General features: G+C 40.3%; 1 protein-coding gene across 1 annotated transcript in view; it reads right to left on the bottom strand.

Annotated features, from left to right (window-relative positions):
• Nucleotides 1-1,874: 1,874 nt before the first annotated feature.
• MTNR1A (melatonin receptor 1A) overlaps nucleotides 1,875-26,123 on the bottom strand; it is a 105,438-nt gene continuing 81,189 nt past the window's right edge. Inside the window, exon 2 of the mRNA XM_030563824.1 lies at nucleotides 1,875-2,774. Coding sequence (XP_030419684.1) covers nucleotides 1,906-2,774 — 869 coding nt within the window. The 3' untranslated portion in view covers nucleotides 1,875-1,905. The remainder of the gene's footprint in view (nucleotides 2,775-26,123) is intronic.

Here is a 26,123-nt window from a genome sequence, read left to right as displayed (position 1 = left end):
AAAATACATGAGATGCTCTTAAGGTCATCTACAGTTAAGGAATTATAGAATACAGTGTTTATTTAATGTTTTCAAAGACATCTAATCTGTTGAAAACCAAATATTTTTCTAGTGTTTCATGTAATTATTTTAATGAACCAGTTTCAATATAGTGTATATTTTAACATATAATAACAATGTGCTGATAAGCTATTAAAACCTCTTAGTCCTGTAGGGATGGCTGGAACTGTCTTGGAAAAGCTCAAGCATCAGTGATTGTGGGAAGTAAATATATGCCAGGAGAGGATGGCTAATGATTAGAAAGCTATAATAGCTGAAACTTTTACAGATCTAATTCAGTGGATCATTCCTTTTAATGATAGTGCGAGTTAAGGAGAGAACAGTCCTTGCATAGTGTTCGAAAGGATCTCAGCCCATTAACTGAAAAAGCTGAAACCTGTTCTTATTAAAAAAACAAACAAACAAACAAAAAACGAGTTCACTGGAAGTAGAGATTCACTGTAGAAGGCCAGGGCCTGCCTAGCTGCACTTCCTCCCTTCCCCACCCTCTTCATCTCTTGCCTATGCATGGAACACATCTATGGGTAGGCCACATAGGGGGTAGCTAGTCCAATACTGGGAACCATCTATTTCTTTGTCCCTCTACCACAGGGTAGCGGTGCCTTTTCTTTTCTCTTCTCTATTATTCTGGTCTGTTAATCTCTCTAGGCTTTTATACCATTTTCATCACTGGTAACTATAGATGAGGTATTTAGATACCAACATTTCAATAAGCTTTTTTGGACAATTTTGAGAAGCAGCCAGGGCTCTAGAGGCTTCCAGGGATTAGAACATGCTCATTTTGGAAAGCAGTAAGGGAATTTGATATGATTATCTCAATCCTCCAGGCTTCATGTGGTTGAGAGTTCAGCTAAGCGGTCAGACCCCACAGAGGCCTCGTCCTTCTCCAAACAAACTCCCATTCCTCTCAGATGCCCCTCTTAAATGCATTTGGCTTCCTGAGAGGCCCACTGTCTGGCAATTCCTAAAAACATACTATGGAATGGTCATGGAGGAGCAACAGGCACTTCTCTCTGCTACCTCCAGAGGATATCTCCCCGATTCTCTCCTTTTGGGTGGCTTCCAGGCTTCTCCCATTTGTATTTCTCCTGGACATTAGGGAAGTTGGAAGATCCCATACTTCAAAAAAACACCTGTGTGCTTTGAGCTCCTGCTGAACCCATGTGTGCTCCATGCTACCCACCATGCTGCCCTAGTTGTTCTATAGGCTTATGTAGCTTTTGAGATAATCAGACATCCATTTTTTCCTCCTCTTTAAAACTTTTTTTTAGGAGAACTCAACAAGGGCTGTTTAGTTACCTGAAAGGAGTGGTGAGGCTTTCTTGCCACAAAACTATGACAAAAACTTAAATATATAGACTGAGATTCTTAGTGAAGCATTTCAAGTATTCTCCCTCGTCTTTTCACATTCCCATACACTAGAATGAATAGCTCCCATTTTTCCTTTAACAGAAGTTGTTAAGGGTGGCAGGATCAGTACCATAACCTGCCTTGCAATTTAGGGAGTCCAGCTGGGGGTAGATGATGGTTTTTCAAACAGTTATTATGGCAGTTCAGTTCCAATTCATCTTCAGTTATCTATGTTAAACACAAAATTCGAAAAAGTCTGTAACCCTGTAAAATCGTAAGCATATAAGTGAGTCATTATTTGAAAGATATGTTTTATAACAGGAGGCTCTTTATGTCAAGGCTGTGTTACTTTGGCTCACAAATACTGTACACAGAACATTGTCCAAGTACCTTTCATATAGGACTAGTATTTCACTACAGCACTTCAACTGTGTGGCTAATAAAACAGATCTAGTGCTTGAATGTTGTAGATCGGCAATGGCGAGGGCCCCATTTTCACACAGAGTCTACCTTCACTTGATTGTTGTTCGTAATCAGTGGTGAGGGTTTGGTTTTCATCCTATCTGCTGCATCGTTAGAACTATCCTGAAAGAAAACCTTTGCTGTACAAATTGTGACAATAATTCTCTTGTATTCTCTTCTGAAATTCTGGTTCAGGAGTCCATATATGATGGCATTAAGGCAGCTGTTGAAATATGCCATGTAGTAACTGGATACAAACAACCACTCTGGAATCCTGGGGATTATTGTGTCTGGGTCAACAGCCACAGCCAGGCCTATGAAGTTCAAAGGAGCCCAGCAGATCGCAAACAGTACAAATACCACAAACATGGTGACAAAGTTCCTAAAGTCATGTGGCTTGAGCCTGGGCTTGTTGTCAGGTTTAACCCTTCGCCTTACCTGAATAACAAGGATCCATATTCTCAAGTAACAGAAAGTAACTATGGCTATGGGAAGCATGAAATGAAAAAACACCACTGCTATTGTATACGGTGAGCTCACAGATTGTGCAAATGTGCACGAGTAGATCCGTGGATCATATTGTAGAGAGCCAACAAACAGATTGGGAACAATAGCAACAAATGTCAGGATCCAGATGAGAATGACATAGCACAGAGCATTCTTGTCACTATATAGCTTGTCATACTTGAGGCTGTGGCAGATGTAGCAATATCGATTAATAGCAATGCCTGTAATGTTGAATATTGATCCAATAACACTTAGGCCCATCAGGAAACCACTAATCTGGCAGTGGAGGTAGCCCAGATTCCATCCATTATGAAATACAGATGTCAGGACCAGTGGGTATGGGTAGATCGCCACTACCAAGTCTGCAATGGCCAAGCTTACAACAAATATATTTCCTGCAAAATAAATATGGAAAAAAATATTTATTTTTCTTTTTTCTTTTGTTCCTTCTTCCTTTGTGTCTCTCCATATTTTTTTAACAGCCAGTCTCAGAGGAAAACTCTAATTTCTATTAACACCAAACTTTATTTTCATGTATCAGAAATAAGACACTTATTTTTCTTTAAAGATGAAATGGTTCAATTCTAAGGTGTACCTTTAAAATAAAGGTTTTATTGGGTTTAGTTACCATAAAAATTCTATGTTTATAATGTCACTTACTTGGATTCTCCTACTCACACAGATCCAGAATTCATGTCTTATTAAAATAGTCTCTTGAAAAATGAGCATGAATAATATGACGACTAATATGGTGCCATTTAAAACTCTCATTCACTTTTCACATTTAACTCCATTGCTTTTCCTTAAATTATCCCCAAACTTTTCTACTTCTGAAACTTAAATCTGTTTTCCTGTTTGTATCTCAAGCCTTTCTTGGATGATGTTACCTTAATAAATTGTAAAGACTCCAGCTACAATATTGCAATTGTATTAATATTTAGAGAAGTCATCCTTCTGGTATTTCTCAAGTAAAGAGTTTCTAAAATGCTAAAAAAAAAATCCAAATCTAATTTTTCATCCTAACAAAGATAGTTTTAAGATCTTCCAAATGGAACCCTGATGCCACATACTCTTACTCCTTCTTCCTGATTGTTCTACCTAAAGGTAAGCAAAGCAGATGCAGCAGTAAAGAGAAGTCGCTGAAAAGATACTGTTGACTTTTTAATGGGCTTTGGATAGGGCCTGCAATCAAGCAGGTAAATCAGAATCAATCTATTTTAGATACCAATATAGCATCCATTGCTGTAGCATCTGAGCACCTCATAATCCTTCAAGTACTTTACAAATGTATGAGTTTATATTCAACTAGTTTATTCTCATGCATCTTTAAAACTAGCAAATAAACATGTAGATTGACTTCTATATTGCAAGTATGAAGATTATTATTCTCAAAAGACATTTACATCATACACTGGAGGTCACATGTGAGGTCTTATTGCAACTAGAGAGACTATCTTCCCTCGAGAGTGCTCAATCCCTGGTCTACTGAGCACATACAGAACTCTTAGTTCTGCTAATCCCTAAGGAATAGTGTACACCAGGTTGTAAAATTCCACTCGGTATCACCACTTTATTTAACACACAACACTTAGATATAGAGAAAATGATAAGTTTATTATCAAACAGAAATTCAAGTGATAGAGAGTCAGAATATTGGTAACAAATGGTTACATATAAAACAAAATCATAACATGTTTTCTAGCGACTAACAGAGTATTCCCCTATTTCCTACAAGACAGCTTAGCCCAAGTCCTTTCCCCAGCATTTTCAACCAATTTAGTTGAGACCCTTGCTTCTGAGATCAAGCCTGCTGGCAGCTTGTCTTCACAGACTGAAGTAATAACTGGGGGTTCCTTTGCACCACCTAGATACAGTCACTGGTGAGCTGGAGCTGGTTCCCATCGGTTCGCAGGAACCAGTTGTTAAATTTAGAAACCCTTTTAGAACCGGTTGTAAAGGGCTTTTAAATTTAACAAAAGCTCCAGCAGCTACCTGCCTGCCTTGCCCCCGGCCCCAGCTCACCTGGCTCCAGCTCTGCCTCTGCCTCCTCCTCCGAAGGCTCCCCCTCCGAGCTGATTGGCAGGAAGCCGTTAGCGTGGGAAGCCTGGGAGGGCGGAGAAGGAAGCAGCAGCTTCCTGCAGGTGAGCTGGGACAGGGGGTACGAGGAGGGCTCTAGGCACCGTGCGTCTCCGACCCCCGATCCTGACCCCGGCTGGGCGGCGTGGCTCCGGGCCGGACCCCGACCCCGACTCCGGCTGGGCAGCGCGGCTCTGGCCCCAACTCCGGTTGGGTGGATGGCGCGGCTCGGGGCCACATCCTGGCCCCAACTCCGGCCGGCCGGGCGGCATGGCTCCAGGCAGCGTGGTAAGGGGGGCAGGGAGGAGGTGTTGCATAGAGGGCAGGGGGTGGATTAGGGTTGGGACTTGGTGTAGTCAGAGAGCAGGGAACAGGGGAATTGAATGGGGGCAAGGGTTTCGGGGAGGCAGTCAGGAAGGAGCAGGGGTTGGATGGGGCAGTGAGAGTGAGTCAGGGGCAGGAGTTCCAGAGGCAGTTGGGACAGAGAGAAGGGGTGGTTGGATGCGGCAGGGGTTCCGGGGGGTCATCAGGAATAAGAGGAGGGTTTGGATGGGGTGGCAGAGGGCAGTTAGGGGACAGGGAAGGGGGGTGGATGGGGCAGGGGTCCTGGGGGTGGGCTGTCAAGGAACATGGGAGGTTGGATGGGGCAGGAGTCCCCGGGGGGCGGGGCAGGAGTCCTGGGGTGGGCACACCCCCCGTGGGGTGAGGAGGAGGGAATCAGTTGTTAATATTTTGGCAGCTCATCACCGGATATAGTCTGTCAAACTATTGTTTTAGTTTGAGAACAGGATATCATTCTGCACAGCTCATTTTTTCCTGTGAGCTTTTTTCATTGATTTCACATCCCTCCATTAGCATTTGACTCAGTATGTAAATGTGTCTCTGCTGTAAAGCTTGCAATACTTCACTTTCATGTAGCCAGACAGCTAAACATTCCTTACCTATGTCTGGTGGAACCATTCTAAAACGTCACCTTCCTTGTTTCATGAACATAATTTTTGTACATATAAAACGCTTTAAATATCACCTGAACATACTGGTCATCTTAATGATGGAGAGATGTATGACACAGGCTTTCATTAAGAGACCTTATGTGACGCTCTTTTGTGAACTAGAATGTAAATTCCAGACCGGGGGGATCCCTGTAACCCTAATGCACTGTTAATAGTTGATATCAAGAGGTCCCCAGATCACAATCAGTAATTTACAAAACCTACAATAATAGGTGTTCATTGTCCAGAAGATTATACAATGTAGGAAAGCATGAAAAAGAAAAGCTCTGTAGAAGCTGGAAAGCTTGTCTCTTTCACAAACAGAAGTTGGTTCAATAAAACCTCACCCACCTTGTCTCTCTGGGAGCAATATTGCTACAACCACACTGCAAATTAAGAACAATGATAAGTAAAACATGGAACCAAAATTCCGTAAAAGAAATTGTGGCAGATCATTGATTATAAGGGATGAAATCCTGGCATCATGGCAGTAAATGGAATATTAGCTATTGACTTCAATGAGGCAAGGATATTTTTTAAAAAAGCTGAGGACTATGGGCAATACTAATAATTGGTAGAACTAATAATGCACCAAACAACCCAATGTGTTCTCTTATCTTTCTATATTTTTTTTAAAGCCAATTTACTAAAAGAATTTATCAAAAGCAAAAGTAAATTTGCTAACACAGATGTGTTTGGGACAACGTTTTAGTCAAGTTTTTCAGCATATAAGCAAGTACCATACTGTTAAACTACAACTGAAAATCAGCTTTAAAATGAAAATACCAATGCAGCAACAGGCCCTTTGCACTGCTGCAATTCTCAACATTGTGCTCCACTTCTTTTAATATAATTACATTAATTATAACATTGAAAAAAGCATTTTCTCCTGCTAATCCCATTCTTTAAGTGTTCATAGGGAAATACTAAATCTCAAAACACATGCAGAGATGCAGAAATGTGGACATTATTTGGCTCAGAACAGCATTTGGGTTTTTTTTGTATTTTAACTGTATTCAATTCAGGCACATGACGCCCATTAATAACAGAAGCTGGAATAAACGGCCTTATTCAAAAGATTAAGATACACTGTTTTTATAAGTTTTGTACCTAGTTTTCTAGTTGCCTCTCTCTTGTTGATTTCTGAAGTTGTTTCCTCTTTTTGACTGAGGATCTAATGCCATCCAAAGGTCTGCTTGTGCTGACGCCTGTGGCAGAGGTCCTATTAATTTCAGCGACAGCATGAAAGGAGAAAGTTTGAATAGAAAGAGAAGGAAAATATAAAATCCATTCCGTCTGTTGGTCTTTGCTCACAAAATCTGTCCATGACCCATTGGAAGATTGTTTGCAGAATGCTATAAGTGTGTAAATACAACACTATATAAATAACAGGTGGGGCCGAGTCACTTCCTATTATAAGGCTCTGTTTCATTTGCCCATAACTTTGCCAAACTAACTATTTGGGCTGAAATTTTCCATGCTGGTTTCTTCTGCAGGCTGATTTTTTTCCCCCAAAAAACCCTTCAGTTACAATGGTTCAGCCACTTCCAAGAACAAGACTAGGGAAAAACTCTGATCTTTTCTTTGAAAAAAAATGTGCTAGCATCTCCGGACTTTGGAGCTGGGGCTTGAAATTTGGCAGCAGGAGGATTTCTGCATTGAGGGCTTGCCTTTTGGTTTCCTTGTGAAAATCAGTCCAAATTTGTCCAAATTAACAGGCTCTTGAAAAATCAGTTTGCATGTGCTCAGTAGAACATGCGTAGATTTTTAGTCACTAAATCCCCAAATGATTCTGTCTGCACTGGGCATGCTCCAGCCAGGGGCTGAGCAGAATTCTGCCTATAATTGCAGCTCTGGTCTCCTATTGGCTGGGCTTAGGTCTGGCAACAGAAGTGAGAGCAAGCAGTTTGTCAGCCTGTGCTGGTTTGAATTCAGAATTCTCAAGAGCTAGACTTCATGGGGGCAGGAGCCAGAGGGGAGGCTGGGCAAGGAGGCTGGTGGGAGAGGAGAGAACGTTGTGCAGTAAATAAGCCCTGTGGCTATACTCCGAACAAATGCTGAAAAAACAAAATATTAAATAGCTGTTCATTAATTGAGCACCTTCCACTGTGTGCACTGAATGAGCAGGGAGTTCTGTGGAAAACACAGTATGCCATCATGCAATTAAAGACTGCATTGTAATGCATAAACACAAGGGGAGTTAACTAAGGTTTCACATGCCATCTGAATTCTGGTGTTTCCTAACTTTTGAGTGCTTGACTTTTCAAACTTAATAATGTTCTTTTAAAGAAGTGTGGAGAAAGTTGAGCTGCGCTGACTAGAGTCACTAGGCTCTGCTTTTAGATAGTCCCAAGAAATGCTCCATAAAATATTGGCAGTGCTGTGAATGCAGAAGAAACCTGTGAGACTGCTTTTTAAAAGTACATGTTCCATATCAGACCAATATGCCATCTTACAATTTTTACTAAAGAAAAAAAATGATCTTCCACACAATTCCACTTTCCCAAGAGGGGAACACTACATAAAATGAATGGAATAAATGTGACACAGGGAAGTTGTAGGAAAGACTAATACTATTAATTTTCATGATGCCAATGCCAAAATGGATGGAGAACAGCACAGAAGATCCACAGGTTGTTGTACTGGCAGTAATTGATATCTGTGTAATACATAGCATTTGTATGCTTGTAATGATCTCATAGGCTCTGTGTTTGGGCTTGATCCTTCAGCACTGACGTTAATCAAAGTTTTGCCTGTGACTTGAATGGGAACAGGATATAACACAATATGAGTAGAACTAATAAAGGATGAACTTGCCAATGTTGAACCTCAGACTTAGCATCGAGGGAACTCAGCACCAAGCAGCCACATTAACAGGGAAAGAGGCCCAACTTCTGCCCTTCAGTTTTGCTGACACAACTGAGAGCAGACTTTGGCCTGGAGACCAGAGCTTCCCAAATGTCAAGGGGGAGGTATTGCTAGGGGCAGAATTGACTCTCTCTCTGCTGGAAGGAGTGGTAAGAATAAGAAATTTTGGAGGTTTTAGATCTATGATGCAAAATAACTACATTTTAATAAGGTTGGTGAGTCCTATTTAAGATTTTGGGATTATGGAAAAACTTTAATTGAGTAGTAGAGTGGGAGGCCTGGAGATCTTATTTTAGTGGCAACAGTGATAAGAGATTGCTATTATTTTTCAACACATTTATTTAGACTAATATTTTCTGGTTTACTGTTTTTACTCCTTACTCTCTTATGCTAACTTTTTGTTCTCCACCCAAATAAAATTATTTGATTACTAAATTTATTTTCCGGTGGATTAATGGTCTAGCCACGTTGTTAATCCTTGATGAATACAGCAATCTGTTTTCTGAGTTTCAGGGAACAATTTTGGCTTTGAGAAATTTGGCTCTGAGAAACAAGCAAACCAATAACCAGCACAAGCAAAGCAGCAATAACTTATATATGAGTAGAAACAAAAAAACCTAGAATCATCTCAATGAATGGAAGAAAAACAGACAAATAATTATTTTACATGTATAGAACAGCAGAGTGTTCATACCATGTCAACCGCCACCGATTATTCTATGCTAGAAATAGGAAAACTATTTTCCAGCTAAATAAATAGATCAAATCAAACATCTGCATTCCCCCCCTAAAAGTTATTAAACACCTGTAATTGAGCTTCTCCATTTCAATCTTCTTTACACCTCAGCCTCTATGCCTTTTACCCTAACATTGTTTCAAAAATTCAGTCATATATTGGGAAAAAATATTTTCCTGAAAAAAGACCAGTTTGCACCATTAACATCAATTAATGACATATTTAGTATTTGTTTTGTATTAATAGCTAGAGGCCCCAGCTGTAACACGATACAAGACGCCAGTCCCAATATCTTCTAAACCTGTATGATGTGTATGCATGTTTAACATATTACCTGCAACCTTATTCTAGCTTCTTGCTTAGGGACCTCCCACATCCAAGCTCACTGCTATTGCGATGTGCCATCTGTTGTGTATTGGGTATCCAGGAGCCACAAATACAGACTATACTGCATTCAGGTAAACAATGCCTTCTCTTTCTTTTAGTGGACTGTTCACATTTCATATTCACCTAGTCTAATGGGACACAAGCATGTTTTTACATTTTTCTAAGACATATTTCAGCCTTTCCTTTTTTACCAGTGTTTATTTTGAGGCAGGACCTGATCTTATGGCCACTGAAGTCAATGGGAGCTTTCAATTGACTTTAATAGGAGTTGAATCAGGCCCTTAGTGTTTACTTATTAATTCCCCACTCCCTAATGATAGTGATATGTAACATTTACAATCTAGGGTCAATTATGAAATCAAATTTAGTTTCTGATTAGAATGTCCATGCAGTTCTTAACTGCTTTTTTTTAAATCACCTCTCAAACACGCCCAGATGTGAATGTAGAAGCATTAGTTTCTGATCTTGATATAATTATAAGCTAGGCTTAATTATTGGGATGTTTTTCTATAAATGTAGGTCAAACTTTCTGGAGCTATAACTTGTTCAAAATGCTTCACTGCCAGGATTTGGTACCCTTATCACCATAACTTCACGGTAAAGCACCTTGAATTCTTCTAGTCATATCTTATAAGATTTCTGGTAATTGCTAAAGTTTTTACTGGTTATGTCCAGGGGTCTCGTATTTTATTTAATCATGAAACTATATTTTCCCTTTAGTCTAGATATTTTCTCATTTAGTTCTATAAAATGCACAGGCTCAAAAGATAAATCCAAAGTTGTGCATTATTAGATAGACAAACAGCTAATTCAACATTATGCTCATCAAACACGTGCAGCAAAGAAGGGAGAGTCAAACATTGTGCTCCATAGTCATAAAACCAAACATCCAAACAAGCTGATATTCTCCTGTAAAACTAGCAACACTTTATTAAACTAGCAATCCTACTCCAAAGCAACACGATGCTAGGAGTGACCACAGTTCCAGATTATAGCACTTCACAGGCAAACCAGAAAGTACTGGTCTAGACTGTATGGAAAACAAGTCTAGAAAGCTAAAAAAAGTACAAAGTGAATTTACCTTTGCTTTGCAGAAAAGGCCATGAGCTACTTTCCTCTGGATGCCATTTCTGTTTTGTAGAATAGAACGGTGCATACTCTTAGGAAGCATATCATGCTGCCATTTTCCCTGTGACCACACTGTTTTGTGAGGTCAGTGTCCCCTTTTGGTTTGCACAAAATGGCATTCAAAAAGATTAGACCAATCATGAACAGGCTACCTTCATACTGTGTGACAAGGGATGCCCTAAACATTCCTTCAATTTTAAAATTTGTTCATTAATGACTGCTCTCCAGTGGTTTTCTAAGTGTCCAGCACTATTTAAATAACCTACTCTTCTTTTCATTCCTGTCCTGTAAACAAGTAATTTTAAAAATGTTTCATTTACATTCAAGATATCAATATGTTCATTACTTGGTACAACTATGATGGGCCTAGGTCTGTTAGAAATCAGCTACAGTCTCTGATATAGTCATTTACTACATGGTAGGGAGATGATCCTGCATTCCATGTGCAGACTGATATCCCCCCAAAACAAATTAGTTGCGATATTGAGCGTTCGAGGAAAGCAGGATCAGGCTCCAGTCCAGTATTTTCCCAGCGGCAATGCACAATGTGAAAACTGCTACATCTAAGTATCTCATTTGGAATTCCACAAGGGTTTAGTGCCCCAAAAGTATTATATGGAGAGGAATACTGTACCCAGCAAGTTGAGTCAATTACCATTTCTTCCCTTCAAGGTTACTTCTCAGCCATCATTCCAAAGCTAAATAAGTTTGCTTAGATAAGTAAGTTTGCTCAGACAGTCCCAGTTTCAGTGAAGTACAGGTCCTAGAGGATTAAGAAACTAATGGTCTATACAACTCTGCATCAAAATGGTACAAAATCATTCAAAAGAAATGCAGAAATAAATATTGTATAAACTAGTTACTCTTGGGAACTTCATTCATTTTACTGATCGTAATATCAACTCCCTTAGATGTGAAATGCCTATTTTTAAAATCAAGGCTCTATTTCTAAACCTGGCTTAGATCAAAAATTTCACATGCATATTAAATTTTAATTGCATGATGGAGGCCTTTGGGGTTTACTCCTGATTAACAAATTAAATCTGGTACTGCAGGTGCTCATGCAAGAGGATGTGAATGGCTTTAAGCCCAGCGTGTACATTTCAGCATCAAACACGTGCATGAAAACAACTCACTCTAATTTTCTTTTTAATCTGAAAAGAGATCTTACATTACATTAGGGCTTTATTGTTATAATTGTTAGACAATTTCTCATAATGGAAACAATGTTCAGAAGGGCATGAAAAATCCAGGATTGTGATCCTTGACCTTGCAAGCACGTGCCTTCTTGCCATAGGACTATCATCTAGTGAGGGCTAACCAAACCTAGTGTGTAATTATTACAACCATAGAATTTGACACATCCATAATGTCAGGTAGGAAGCTTGTTAGCACTCAGTAGACAGTATTAAATATTTACACTCCCACTGATTTATAACAAGCCTAGTAAGGCAAATATTTTGAATATCACAGTACAGTTCAGATTCTGTAAGGAGCTGAGTATCTTCAGCTCCTATTGAAGTCAATAGGAACTCACGGTGCTCAGGACTGGACGCCAGGAGAGCAGGAATGATATACTATATGTGAGAGATGAGAAAGAACAAATACATAGCTAGTGGTGTATATAAGTTCATAATACTGTGTTTAGATTATACTTAATTGTATACTGCGGAACAGAGTTATCATACAGAATCGTCCAAAGAAGCAACAGCAACAAATTGATTTGAAATGCCTGCTCATCCTCTATTCAAGGAAAGTATATGCAAATTTGAGTGGTTGGAGGAGAGCAACAGTAGGGACTCCCACAATACATGGAATAAAATATTAGGGATTAGGGATCAGTTCCAGGTTGGCCTTGGCCTAATAGGTTGTGCATATGATGAAGAGTGACTAACAAAACAAATTTGCAAATAAAGGATAATGTTTAAAACAATGGTGCCTAAAGTTAGGATCAAATGTCCATATTTAGATTCTTAAATAAGTTGCCCAATTTCCAAAACGGCTGAGCAGCCACCAGCTCCCTTTCACTTGCACAGAGAAACACATGTGAAATGCTTATCATGTCAACAGTATCTCTGAATTAAAACTAGTGAACAACTGGGAAGATTTCTGCAAACAATTTTGCAAAAATGTGTTCCTATTTTTCATCAAAATGTATAAAATTCAAATTTTTTTGACCAGCTTTACTCTCAATACTAAAACCTGTATAAACAGAGTTCCCATTATATTAATATTCTAGGTTCTTGTGAGCTGCATAGAACAGAAAACTGTCACCCAATTTTAGATTCCTGGGTAATGTATGCTTAAGGACACCTCCCATTCTGACGTTTGTATTGTGCTTCTAACAAAGACCTCACTTGGTGAAAATGATCCAATTGTATTGGAGATGGGAGAATATGGGAAAAAACCCAATGGGGAACCTGGGCAAAAAACAAATGGAAATAAATGCTTGCTTACTTAACCTTTTCCATGCCTCAGTTGACATAGGGCATATTTTAGTCAAACAATGTAGGCTTATTATTATTTTGAATGTATTTATGGGGCAACAATATAACACAGTTTACACTTTATAAAAAAATAAGACACTATCTATCCTAAGCAGCTTACAGTCTACTTCACTTGTAGACAAAACAGATCAAACCCAAATAGTAGGTAGTTACTAAATGATTTTGGAAAAGTTTAAGTAGCTAGCAGAGGTCAGTTTTATAGGCTTTGTAGAAATGCATTTTCAGGAAGGATTTGAAGGAGAAGGTAGGCAGGTTATCTGGGCTACTGAAATAAACAAAACCTCTGTGGACATAATCGTTCTGGTTTTTTTAATTTATATTTTTATAAATATTTTATAACAAATATTTTGGCTCGATCACAGATATGGCTTGATGTCTGTGTACAAGATTTTTGCTTAAAAAGCAGCATCAAATCCATAGGAGAAATATTCTCTAACATTTTTATCTTGAGGTGGAAAATCTGATGCATTAAATTAAAATGAAGGTATAAAAATCAATAGATTTTTAATGCATTGGAAACTATTGAAGAAAGTCACACTAACTAACTACACAAAATCTTCTGATGCCAACAACTGAGATTTGCTAATAATCCATTACCATTGTTTGCATATCTGCAATAACCATTGAAAAAACTGATTGCGATTTAATCACTATCTTACAAATATTTGAAGTACTGTACACTAAACAAAACTTAGTATCTTCCATGATAATCAAAATCAATATCATTCATTGTATCACAATGGTAATCTGAACCATTCATTTTATAAACTGGGTAGAGAATTTCACAGCTGTACAGATTAACAGAAGTTTCAGGTTTGTCAATGTGTTAAAATCCTGCATTACCGAGATGCTTCTATGTTTTAGCCCTCTCCCAAGGTTGTATTATCTCCTTTGGTGCATGGTATGGAAGAGATCAAACAAGCTCAAATAAGTATTAACTGCTGTCCCCCTGAGAGGGTGAAAGCCCATATATATCGCACTCTTGGATCAAAGGACCTAATCATTACGCAGCATTATCAGTGGGTAAACCTGTGGAGTGTCTGGCATCAATCCAATATTGTGTTCAGGGTTAATGCTGTTGATGCATTCTGTGGCTTCCACCCCCACCCCCACACTGGGGATTGAGGGGTAGGTTGAACCACAGACAGGCCACCAGTAGCAGCACAGCATGTGTATGAGCCATGTTGTCATGGAGGTGGGGACTGGAGTCCAAAAGAAACACAATAGCATGTGGGAAGATTGCCTGAGCTCTGTGGTACTGGTTTTGGCTCTTGGGGCATCTACAAAGATGGGAATTCTCTACGGATCCGTGGGCACAGAGTGGTTTGGAGGTACCACCATCTGTCCCCTTCAAATGTCCACTAGCACCTCCTCGAGAGAGAAATGCATCAGAAACTGAATGGATTTACCTGAGTAACTTATCCACTTTCACAAAATGGGTTTATATTGATCATTTCCACCTTTAATTTCTATCATTCATTTACAAAACAATTCCTACAGATCAGACTGTGCTCCAGTGCTATATCTTTGCCTGGATGTTTCAGAACACTAGTGTTGTTATCACAATTGTAGAAACTGTATGCAACTGCTTAGAATAACACTACTTAGTGTCACAAACTACAGCACTGGACCCCTGCAGAACATTTTCTTCCTCAGCTGCAAGCACTGTGGAGACTGAAAAAGAAGTGTAAGGAGATGAGGCTAGAGTAAATTCCAAGCAAAAGGAGGGAAAGGAGATGAGTGGGGCCACAGATTAAAACAGGAATCAGCAACCTTTGGCACAGGGCCCGTCAGGGAAATCCGCCAATGGGCTGGGATGGTTTGTTTTCCTGCAGCGTCCGCAGGTTCGACTGATAGCAGCTCTCATTGGCTGCAGTTCGCTGCTCCAGGTCAATGGAGGCTGCGGCGTGGGCCAAGGAATGTGCTGGCCACCACTTCCCACAGCCCCATTAGCCTGGAGCGGTGAACTGCAGACAGTGGGAACTGCAATCAGTCAAACCTGCAGATAGTGCAGGAAAACAAACCATCCCAGCCCATCAGCGGAATTCCCTGATGGGCCCTGTGCCAAAAGTTGCCGATCCCTGGACTAAAAGAAAGCAAAAGAAAAAAACAGGGCATGAGACAGAGAGAGAGACCCCCCCACACACCATTATTATATTTGTATTGTCAGGGAGCCCAGTAAGGTCATGCCCAAAAAAACTGTACAAAAAATAGGAAGAGATGGCCTCTTTCCTTGAGACCTTACAGTCTAATTTGCAGCGTGACAAAGGTTAATAGACAATAGGGGTGGGGGGAGGAAGGGTGATGGTAAATATAATAAAAATCATACAGTTAATGAGGTTGCTATGTGCAGTTACATCCATGTAACTAACAGCAAAATTTGTATAAAACTCAGCCCAGTAACATGGAGGACCAGACCATGCACTGATTTAGCACTCCATGCAGCCACATTGAAGTCAGTGGTGTCACACAGGGTTTATGGATTGAATTTGTCCACGGTATTATCCTGGGGAGGAAAAGATTAAAAAACAAAGAACAAAACAACATCCCTCCCACAGCCCCACATATAAATCAGAAGTAATATAAGCATAGCTAGCCATCAAAGCAATCCCAGCATTTAACAACGGAATCCAGAGTAGAGAGCCAGCAATGTTAATTAAACATGAGTTCTTAAAATAGCCAGCCCACTGTTTTCTCCTCAATGCAGATATGTAGGACATCCACCAGGGAAATACAAAATAACGTTACAGTAAAAATCAACTGAGCAGGGGTGGTGGTGGTGTTTACTCTTGCTCCCCCCCAACCCAGTCCCCTTTCATTTCTTTATCTCTTTCTTTCCTTCTTGGACTTATTCTATCTCCTCACTCCCCTCTATCTTTCCCCACAGCATCTTCTCTCTTATCTGCTTTCCCTGTGAGTTCCCTCACCTCTCCATTCAAATCCTTTTTCTCCTTTTGTCTCCTAGTTCCTCTTATTGCCCTGAGTCCCTGAAAGAGGTGGGGAGGAGCAGAAAGAAAGAGTCCTTATTTCTCCCCCTCAGAAAAAAAAGTTTATGATGCCTTAGATAGGAGTGCTCAGCTCTGCTGTTACTGAGGGGAGTTGATGAGTTGGTGCAGTGGCCTGCAGCTGCCTCTTTGTCTAGTGCAAGGCAGTTGGCATAACTAGATAACTAAATAGAGTTGTTTTAATAAATTAATTAGTAGGATTTGTTTGTGTGGGTAACTTTACAAAGTGCTCTTTGGCAATGGAACACTGCTGATGTGCAAAGGCGGGAAACTGTGCATGGGGGGGAGAAGAAGGTGATGTTAGTCCCTCTCCAAAACAGCTCCTTGCTCATCAGTTCATTAAGTCGAGGGGGAGAGAGGAGGCTACATGGCTGGGCCAATGGAAGGAGGAGCTAGGATCATATGATCCACTACTATATGGATCTTCTTCCTTGTGAGGAGCTTGAATAAGGGCCTGAGGAATCTACTTCAGACACTGGGTTGCAATAACCTTTCCAAAACAACTCTGCAGGGGCATTCCATGCACACGCGGGGATGGGGAATACTACCCAACATGCCCCTGCCCAATAGTCACCCTAGCAGTTAGATTGCTTTGTCCCTTTCTATTTTAAGAACTATCAGAACAAAATGTTTAACCTGAACAACAGAGTGCCGGTCAAAACTTAAATGTGTCAAGGTTACAATTTATGTTTCAGACACCTGTTTTAGGAATAGCACGTAAGCTAGTAAATGCCAGTATAAAATCTGTGTAAGAAAGCAGTACTCCTGCGACAGCAAGCAAATCAAGTAATTGCAATGACAAATAATATGGTCATGTCAAAAGCTTAGCAGCAGTTGTATAACTTTACTTCTTAGATCAAGAACCCTAGATTCAAAGGTATGATACAGCAGAACTGTTTTACAAAGGTATTTTGGGAAGCATGCAGTTTTTCATGGCATTGATTCAGCAAGGTACTTTCACATGTCCCTAATTTTCGGCATGTGAGTAGTGTCACTGACTCCAAAGGCAACATTCATTAGCTTGAAATTAGGCAAGTGCTTAAGTAGCTTGCTGAATAAGGGCATAGAAAAGTAACATATCTGCAATCAACATTTTGCAGTGGGGAAGATAGAATATTACTTTCAATCCAATATGTATTGTAATTTATTTAATAAAGTTTGCAAAAATCTCTATTGTTTTTTTTTAATTAAAAGGTTAAAAAAAATTTAGTCTTCGGCGCACTATCAATACCTTCATGCCACATCAAATCATGACGTACAATTTTACAAACGCACATGAATTAATCCATCAGTCACCACTGTAGTGTATTCACTAGGTCTTTTCATAAATTAAAAGAATGCCAGTTGGCTGGGATATTGTAGTTATAACAGTGTGAATAGTTCCATCAGAGCTTCACTGATAGCCGATATATGAATTTGGAGTGTCTTGTCTTTATACAATATGACTAGTGACTGCTCATGATAGCTTCCTGTAACAAACCCCGTTGCCTACTCTGTCCCTATATCTACTCTAGCGACACCATCAGAGGAACCAACCACATCAGCCACAGCATCAGGGGCTGATTCACCTGCACATCTTCTAATGTGATATATCCCATCATGTGCCAGCAATGCCCCTCTGTCATGTACATTGGCCAAACCGGACAGTCTATATGTAAAAGGATAAATGGACACAAATCAGACAGCAGGAATGGTAACATACAAAAGCCAGTAGGAGAACACTTCAATCTCCCTGGACATTCAACAACAAATTTAAAAGTAGTCATCCTTCAACAAAGAAAACTTCAAAAACAGACTTCAAAGAAAAACTGCAGAGCTACAATTCATTTGCAAACTTACCATTAATTTGGGCTTGAATAGGGACCAGGAGTGGCTGGGTCACTACAAACGCAATTTTCCCTTTCTTGGTATTGACACCTCCTCATCAATTTTGGGGAGTGGACCACATCCACCCTGACTGAATTGGCCTTGTCAACACTGGTTCTCCACTCATAAGGTAACTCCCTTATCTTCATGTGTCAATATAATGCCTGTATCTGTAATTTTCACTCCATGCATCTGAAGAAATGAGTTTTTTACCCATGAAAGCTTATGCCCAAATAAATCTGTTAGTCTTTAAGGTGCCACCGGACTCATCGTTTTTGAGCTCATGATAGGAAATTAGAACTGCACTATTATTTGGGGAAATGTGAAATATGCATTAATGCTTGTGATTATATCTTTTCCCAATATAATCTTTCCCCCATTAGAGTGAATGATAAAACTTCCTTAGACTTTGGTGGGAAGAGAATCAGGTCTTGCACCCTGGTATATTCTACAAATTTATGTCGGTATAACCACACAATTGTATCTACCTAACTCCTGGTGTAGACAGCGTTACGTCGATGGGAGTGCTTCACTGCACTGCTACCGTCTCTCAGGGACGTGAAGTATTTACGCTGATGGGAGAAGCTCATATAGAGTTCTGTTTTTTTCCTCTACTTAAAAGAAATTTACGAAGCAATGAATATACTCAAAGAACATTCAAGATGTAACAGAAGCTAATTGACCTTTTCTACCTATCCCTAATGGGGTGACTCCTTGGCTATTTCCATAATGCACTGTGTTGTACTTAGGTCATTTGAAGTCAGGCTTTGTCTACACTACCCAGCTTTTAACAACATGGCTGTGCCACTACAGCCAAGCAACTAAAAGGCATGCAGTGTAGCTGCTGTTTATCAGGAGAGAGCTCTTCTGATAACAAAAACCTTCCACTCCCAACAAGTGGCAGAAGCTTTGTCGGCAGGAGGGCTCTCCTGCCAACAAAGTGCTGTTCACACCGGTGCTTTTCGTCAGTGAAACTTGTCCTTTGAGGAGGTGGTTTTTTAAATGACGAAGTTCCAGCGTAGACAAAGCCTTAGGGCTTGTCTACATCAGAAAGTTGCAGCGCTGGTGAGGGAGTTACAGCGCTGCAACTTTGAAGGTGTACACATCTGCAGGGCATCACCAGCGCTGCAACTCCCTGTTTGCAGCGCTGGCCGTACTCCCGTTTTGTCTCGGGTGTAGAGGATCCAGCGCTGGTGATCCAGCGCTGGTAATCCAATGTAGACACTTACCAGCGCTTTTCTTGACCTCCGTGGAAGGAGGAAGCCTCTGGTAATCAAGCTGGTCTCCTTCCCCGGTTTGCTCTCTCGTTCCCGGAACCCCGAGCAAGCAGGTCTCCTTCCCTGCAGTTTGCAGGGTGGCTCCGGGAACGCGAGAGCAAACCGCGGCGAAGCTGGTCTCCTTTCCCGGTTTGCTCTCTCGTTCCCGGAACCCCGAGCAAGCAGGTCTCCTTCCCTGCGGTTTGCAGGGTGGTTCGGGGAACGCGAGAGCAAACCGCGGCGAAGCTGGTCTCCTTTCCCGGTTTGCTCTCTCGTTCCCGGAACCCCGAGCAAGCAGGTCTCCTTCCCTGCGGTTTGCAGGGTGGCTCCGGGAACGCGAGAGCAAACCGCGGCGAAGCTGGTCTCCTTTCCCGGTTTGCTCTCTCGTTCCCGGAACCCCGAGCAAGCAGGTCTCCTTCCCTGCGGTTTGCAGGGTGGTTCGGGGAACGCGAGAGCAAACCGCGACGAAGCTGGTCTCCTTTCCCGGTTTGCTCTCTCGTTCCCGGAACCCCGAGCAAGCAGGTCTCCTTCCCTGCGGTTTGCAGGGTGGCTCCGGGAACGCGAGAGCAAACCGCGGCGAAGCTGGTCTCCTTTCCCGGTTTGCTCTCTCGTTCCCGGAACCCCGAGCAAGCAGGTCTCCTTCCCTGCGGTTTGCAGGGTGGTTCGGGGAACGCGAGAGCAAACCGCGGCGAAGCTGGTCTCCTTTCCCGGTTTGCTCTCTCGTTCCCGGAACCCCGAGCAAGCAGGTCTCCTTCCCTGCGGTTTGCAGGGTGGTTCGGGGAACGCGAGAGCAAACCGCGGCGAAGCTGGTCTCCTTTCCCGGTTTGCTCTCGCGTTCCCGGAACCCCCCTTGAAGCCGCCCAACAGCGCTGCAGTGTGGCCACATCTAACACCACTTGCAGCGCTGGTTGCTGTAAGAGTGGCCACTCTGCAGCGCTGGCCCTATACAGCTGTACTAATACAGCTGTAACAACCAGCGCTGCAAAATTTTAGATGTAGACATGGCCTCAGTCTCATAAAGAAACTTCCTTCTTTTTCCTTCTGTCACACAATCTTAACATTTTTTAGTGTATTTTGATTAATTAAATAATACATGGCTTTGTTGCACTTATGTATTTAGTAACATTAGAATGTGGTTAGAAAGTGCATCTTTCCTCCTATCAGCACTGAACAAAGTACTTAACAATATACAAAGTTATACATCACCAGTGCAATGAGTGCATTGGCAAACGTGGTAGATTATGCTTAGAACAGGCTGGGAAATTAGGACCAAATTCTATTCTCTGTTATAGTAATGCAACTAACTGGACTGACTTCAAACAGGTTGAACTAACCCAATGTACTGAATGCCCCTCCTAATGTGATTATTTAGGATATTATGTTGGTACACCTGAGCCTGGATTTGGTAACTTTAATATTGCACATTTATCTAGGCGTTTCCTCCATGGGTAGTGGAGTTGAATTTTTTTTGGAAGTTTCTGTTTATCTAATGCTTGATGGGTATAATTCAATTACCCTTGGTTCTTACCTCCTGTGGTGCCCAAGCAATTCTGTCAGGTGCAATGCAATAAACAAAGAAGCCATAGTTGGAATTTTTATTATTGTAAATCCCACCTGGATAGTTTCTAAGGAATAGAAAGAAGGACCTCAGTTTAATATCTCAGCTGAAATATTTGTAATCATTGACTTCTTTTTCAGGATACAGAAATGATATCTGCTCATTGCAAGAATCAAAAATATTCACTGCAAAAATCACAAAGTTCAGAGCTTGTCACATGAATTTGAACATAGCTCCCTATGCAAAATGAAAATAAAGATGGAAAATCATACCTACAATATAATCTTATCTCATTTTAGACTCATTGTGTCTGTTATAGCCTTACTGATAGAGCCCTTTCTGCTTTTTTATTTCTGTTTTATGCAGTTTTTTAATCTCTATTTAAACATGCAAGAATAAGTCTCACACCAAAAAAAGCTTTTAAGGAAACTGAACAGCTAAATATAGACAGTTAAAGATAGTTTCCTTTTAAATATTCGATGAGAACTCAGCCTGTTCTCCCTCTAAACCTTACTCTTGAGTTCTCCATCCTTTTTTTAGCTACACATCTATATGCAAACCTACTTTATTATTTAACAAGATTTAACAAACCAGAAAACAACAAGGAAATTCTTCACTTAGGAAGCTAAAAATAAAAAAGGGCGCTTACAGAAGATGGGATAATTATCTCAATGGATAACAATCAAAAATTTCATTATCAAATCTAGAAAGGATGGCAAATGCTGAGAAAATGGAGAGGTACTGCCTAACCAACATATGTACTTTTAAGGCCTAGTAGAATGGCACCACTGTGATACAAATGCATTATAACATTAAGTTTATTATTTAAATAGTGCATTGTGTCCAAGTTATACTACAATCTTAGTTCCTGGCCCCAATGGCAAACCAAAGTGACCAGATTTAAACTCATCCATTTGGTTTTCTTTGAGAAATCTCATTTCAGTAGAGACAATCACCTTTAAGTCTTTTAGAATGGCCATGTAAACTGGCTGAGCTCTTCTAAAGAGGGCTGCAGATTAAAACTTGGCAGTAACCCCTTGGCGAACACATCCTCTTTTCACTTCCTTTGGCATCCTTAATAGGGACTTCTAGCTTTCCCTGTTTCTGTAAACATCCTTTATCCAGATTTTTAGGTGAAGTGGGGTTTCTGGCACAAGGTGGGAAGTGAAAGACAGTTTTGGCCTCTTGGAGAGTCACTTAAATGCAATAGTGGGTATTTTCCCAGGCGAACACAAGACCCTATTCTGTCTGCAGGTAGAGAGAAGCGGATGGATGCCTTTGATAGTAACAGAAAATTTAATAGAAAGACTGTCCCAAATAAATGAGAATGTTTAGTTCTTTAATCTTGTAAACAAGAAAGAGAATCACTTACCCCACCAGCACTGTGCATGGAATTGCTCTGCCCCCATAATGCTACAGTGGTGGTAAAGGGAAAAGGCTTTTTGATAATCTGGAGAGGTGGCTTCTTCAAATCCAGCTTATAAAACTTGGGTGTCTCCATGCCAGCCACTGAAAAGAGACAGCACTATTTGCTACATCTCGATATAGTCTTCTCCATAGGCTAGTGTTCATTACAAGTACTAATTCCAACCCCTTCAGTGAATGATAGCAAAATCTAAGTGTTACAGGTCTTGTTTTGCCCAGCAACATATGAGTTAGGTCAACCAATTTATTTACCAACTGGACTTTTATCTTAACTGCAATTACTCTTATTTATTATGATAAAGACTAGGGCTGTCAATTAATTGAAGTTAACTCATAAAAATTAATCGGGATTAATCACACATAATAGAATACTTACTGAAATTCATTAAATATTTTGGATGTTTCTCTACATTTTCAATATTGATTTCTATTACAACACAGAATACAAAGTGTACAGTGCTCAAGTCATATTATTATTTTTGATTATTTTTGATTTTGTGTGAAGATGTGGTCACCTCATCTCAAAAAAGATATATTGGAATTGGAAAAGGTTCAGAAAATGGCAACAGAAATGATTAGGGATATGGAATGGCTTCCATATGAGGAGAGATTAATAAGACTGGGACTTTTCAGCTTGGAAAAGATACGGCTAAGAGGAGATATGATTGAGGTCTATAAAATCATAACTGGTGTAGAGAAAGTAGATAAGGAAGTGTTGTTTACTAATTCTCATAACACAAGAACTAGGGGTCACCAAATGAAATTAATAGGCAGCAGGTTTAAAACAAATAAAAGGAAGTATTTCATCACACAATGCATAGTCAACGTGTGGAACTCCTTGCCAGAGGATGTTGTGAAGACCAAGACCATAACAGGGTTCAAAAAAGAACTAGATACATTCATGGACGTTAGGTCCATCAATGGCTATTAACCAGGATGGGCAGGAATGGTGTCCCTAGCCTCTGTTTGACAGAAGCTGTGAATGAGAGACTGGGGATGGATCACTTGATGATTACCTGTTCTGTTCATTCCCTCTGGGGCACCTGGCACTGGCCACTGTCAGAAGACAGGACACTGGGCTAGACTGACCTTGGATCTGACCCAGTAGGGCTGTTCTTATTACAAATAGATGCACTGTAAAAATGATGAATTGAAGAATACTATTTCTTTTATCTCATACAAGTACTGAAGTGCAGTCTCTTTATCGTGAAAGTGTAACTTACAAATGCAGATTTTTTTGGCTACATAACTGCACTCAAAACCAAAACAGTGTAATACTTTAAAGCCTACAAGTCCACTCAGTCCTACTTCTTATTCTGCCAAACACTGAGACAAACAATTTTATTTACATTGATGGGAAATACTTCTGCCTCCTTCTTATTTATATCACCTGAAAGTGAAAACACATGGTACTTTTGTAGCCTGTGTTGCAAGGTATTTACATGCCAGATATGCTAAACATTTGTGTGCCCCTTCCATGCTTCGGCCACAATTCCAGAGGACATGCTTCCATGCTGATGATGCTCCTTAAAAAAAGTAATGCGTCAATTAAATTGTGACCGTACTCTTTGGAGGAAGAATTGTGTCTCCTGCTCTGTTTCACTTGCATAATGCATATATTTCGTGTTATAGCAGTCTTGGATGATGACCCAGCACGTTTGTTTTAAGAACACTTTCACAGCAGATTTGACAAAATGCAAAGAAGGTACGGATGTGAGAATTCTAAAAATAGCTACAGCTATTTAAGCAGCAAAGAATCCTGTGGCACCTTATAGACTAACAGACGTTTTGGAGCATGAGCTTTCGTGGGTGAATACCCACTTCCTCAGATACAGCTATTTAAGAATCTGAAGTGCCATCCAAAATCTGAGAGGCATGAGGTGTGGAGCATGCTTTCAGAAGTCTTAAAAGAGTAACACTCTGGTGCAGAAACTACGGAACCCAAGCCACCAAAAAAGAAAATTAACCTTCTGTTGGTTGTATCAGACTTAGATGATGAAAATGAAAAAGAAAATGCATAAGTCCACACTGCTTTGGATTGTTATCAAGCTGAACCCATCATCAGCATGGAAACATGTCCTCCAGAATGGTGGTTGAAGCATGAAGGGACATATGAATCTTTAGCACATCTGGCACATAAATATTTTGCAATGCCAGCTACAACAGTGCCATGCAAATGCCTGTTCTCACTTTCAGGTAACATTGTAAACAAGACGCAGGCAGTATTATCTCCTGCAAATTGTAACCAACCTTGTTTGTCTGAGTGACTGGCTGAACAAGAGCTAGGACTGAATGGGCTGGTAGGCTCTAAAGTTTTATACTGTTTTGTTTTTGAATGCAGATTTTTTGTACATAATTCTACATTTGTACATTCAGCTTTCATGATAAAGAGATTGCACTACAGTATTTGTATAAAGTGAATTGAAAAATACAAATTCTTGTTTTTTACAGTGCAAATACTTGTAATAAAAATAAATATAAAGTGAGCGCTGTACACTTTGTATTCTGTGTTGTAATTTAAATGAATATATTTGAAAATGTAGTAAGCATCCAAAAATATTTAAAATAAATGGTATTCTATTGTTGGTTAACAGTGCGATACATTTTTTTTAAATCGCTTGACAGCCCTAATAAACACCAAACCCTGCTCAGTTATACTGAGCCTGTGTATCAGAGAGATGATATCACTGCCACTTTTGCTTATCACTTTGGTCTTTCTTTAATTATTTGTACTACTATTCTCCAGAGTTGGAGCACTAGTGTACAGGGTGTTGTACATATACATCAAAAGACAGTTTCAAAGGAGAACTGAGAGGATCCAATGGGTAATGACTACATTGTAATTAAAAACCTGTTCCCGTTGACCTGCTCTAGCTGACTCAGGGTATGTCTACACTACAAAATTAGTAGGCTTGCAGGGTTCAGGAGCTGTTTAATTGCAGCATAGATGTTCAGGCTCATGCTGAAGCCGAGGCACTAGGACCCTGCGAGGAGGGTCCCAGAGCTCAGGCCGCAGCCCAAGCTGGAATGTCTACATGGCAATTAAACAACCCCTTCCTTTGTTAAGTGACTCTGATACTAGTAAAATATCTGTGCTTATTCACTCTTCTCCCACAAACCAAGTCCTGTCAGCACATCAGAACACATGTACATTTCCATTGGTTATGTTTGTTTGCAGTTGCCCTTTCACTCTTGATTCTTCATTCTATTACCAAGGGGCAGTATGACTGGAGTTCACTGCTTTCAGAATACTATTCTATTCTTAGATTATGATGCCTGGAAGCAACAGAATTAAAATATTAGCTTTTGCTCATCTATGTCATTCATCTTGAGAACTACTTGAAATGTCTTTGTGGACAGTAGCTCTGGGTTATTCTTTTTTATGCAGTTCAGAAAATAAAGAGCAGGTTTATTTTTTATTGAATTGAAATGGAGCATGAATAAATAACTACATTTTAATGGTAAGATATTGATCTTTGCAAGTTCCAATGCTGTAATCAATATTGGACCAGTCCCCAGATTAGTATACCTGTCAAGTCTGTCTAGGTGTTGGCTGTAGAACTTTCCCTGCTTTTCACTGCTCCAGGCAGAGGTACTGGGGTTTATTTTGTTTTTTTTTTTTGTTTAGTGTTCCTGCTTCTTTTATAAAAAAACAAAAGACTGGGTTGACAACTTGATGTGAAGCAGTAGCACTGAGCTAAGACACCTGTCTGAAAAATAGGTTCTGCTAAAAGGTCAGAGGAAGAAGCAGCAAAAGCTGCTACACTTGGCATTTTCAGGGGTAGGCAAATGAGAAACTCCCCAACCCTAGAGCTGCCAGAAAGCTGCAAAGTTTCTTACTGCACATCTCCACCAGCCAGAGTCTGAAGCTAGATGTCCGGCAGCAGAAGAAACTAGAACTAATTCCCTTATTAATAACGTTCAGTTGAAGGGATTGCAG

Source organism: Gopherus evgoodei, chromosome 5 (genome assembly GCF_007399415.2).
Source record: "Gopherus evgoodei ecotype Sinaloan lineage chromosome 5, rGopEvg1_v1.p, whole genome shotgun sequence".
NCBI lineage: Eukaryota > Metazoa > Chordata > Testudines > Testudinidae > Gopherus > Gopherus evgoodei.
Note: the sequence above shows the minus strand (reverse complement) of the source record. Positions and strands in the feature narration are given on the sequence as shown.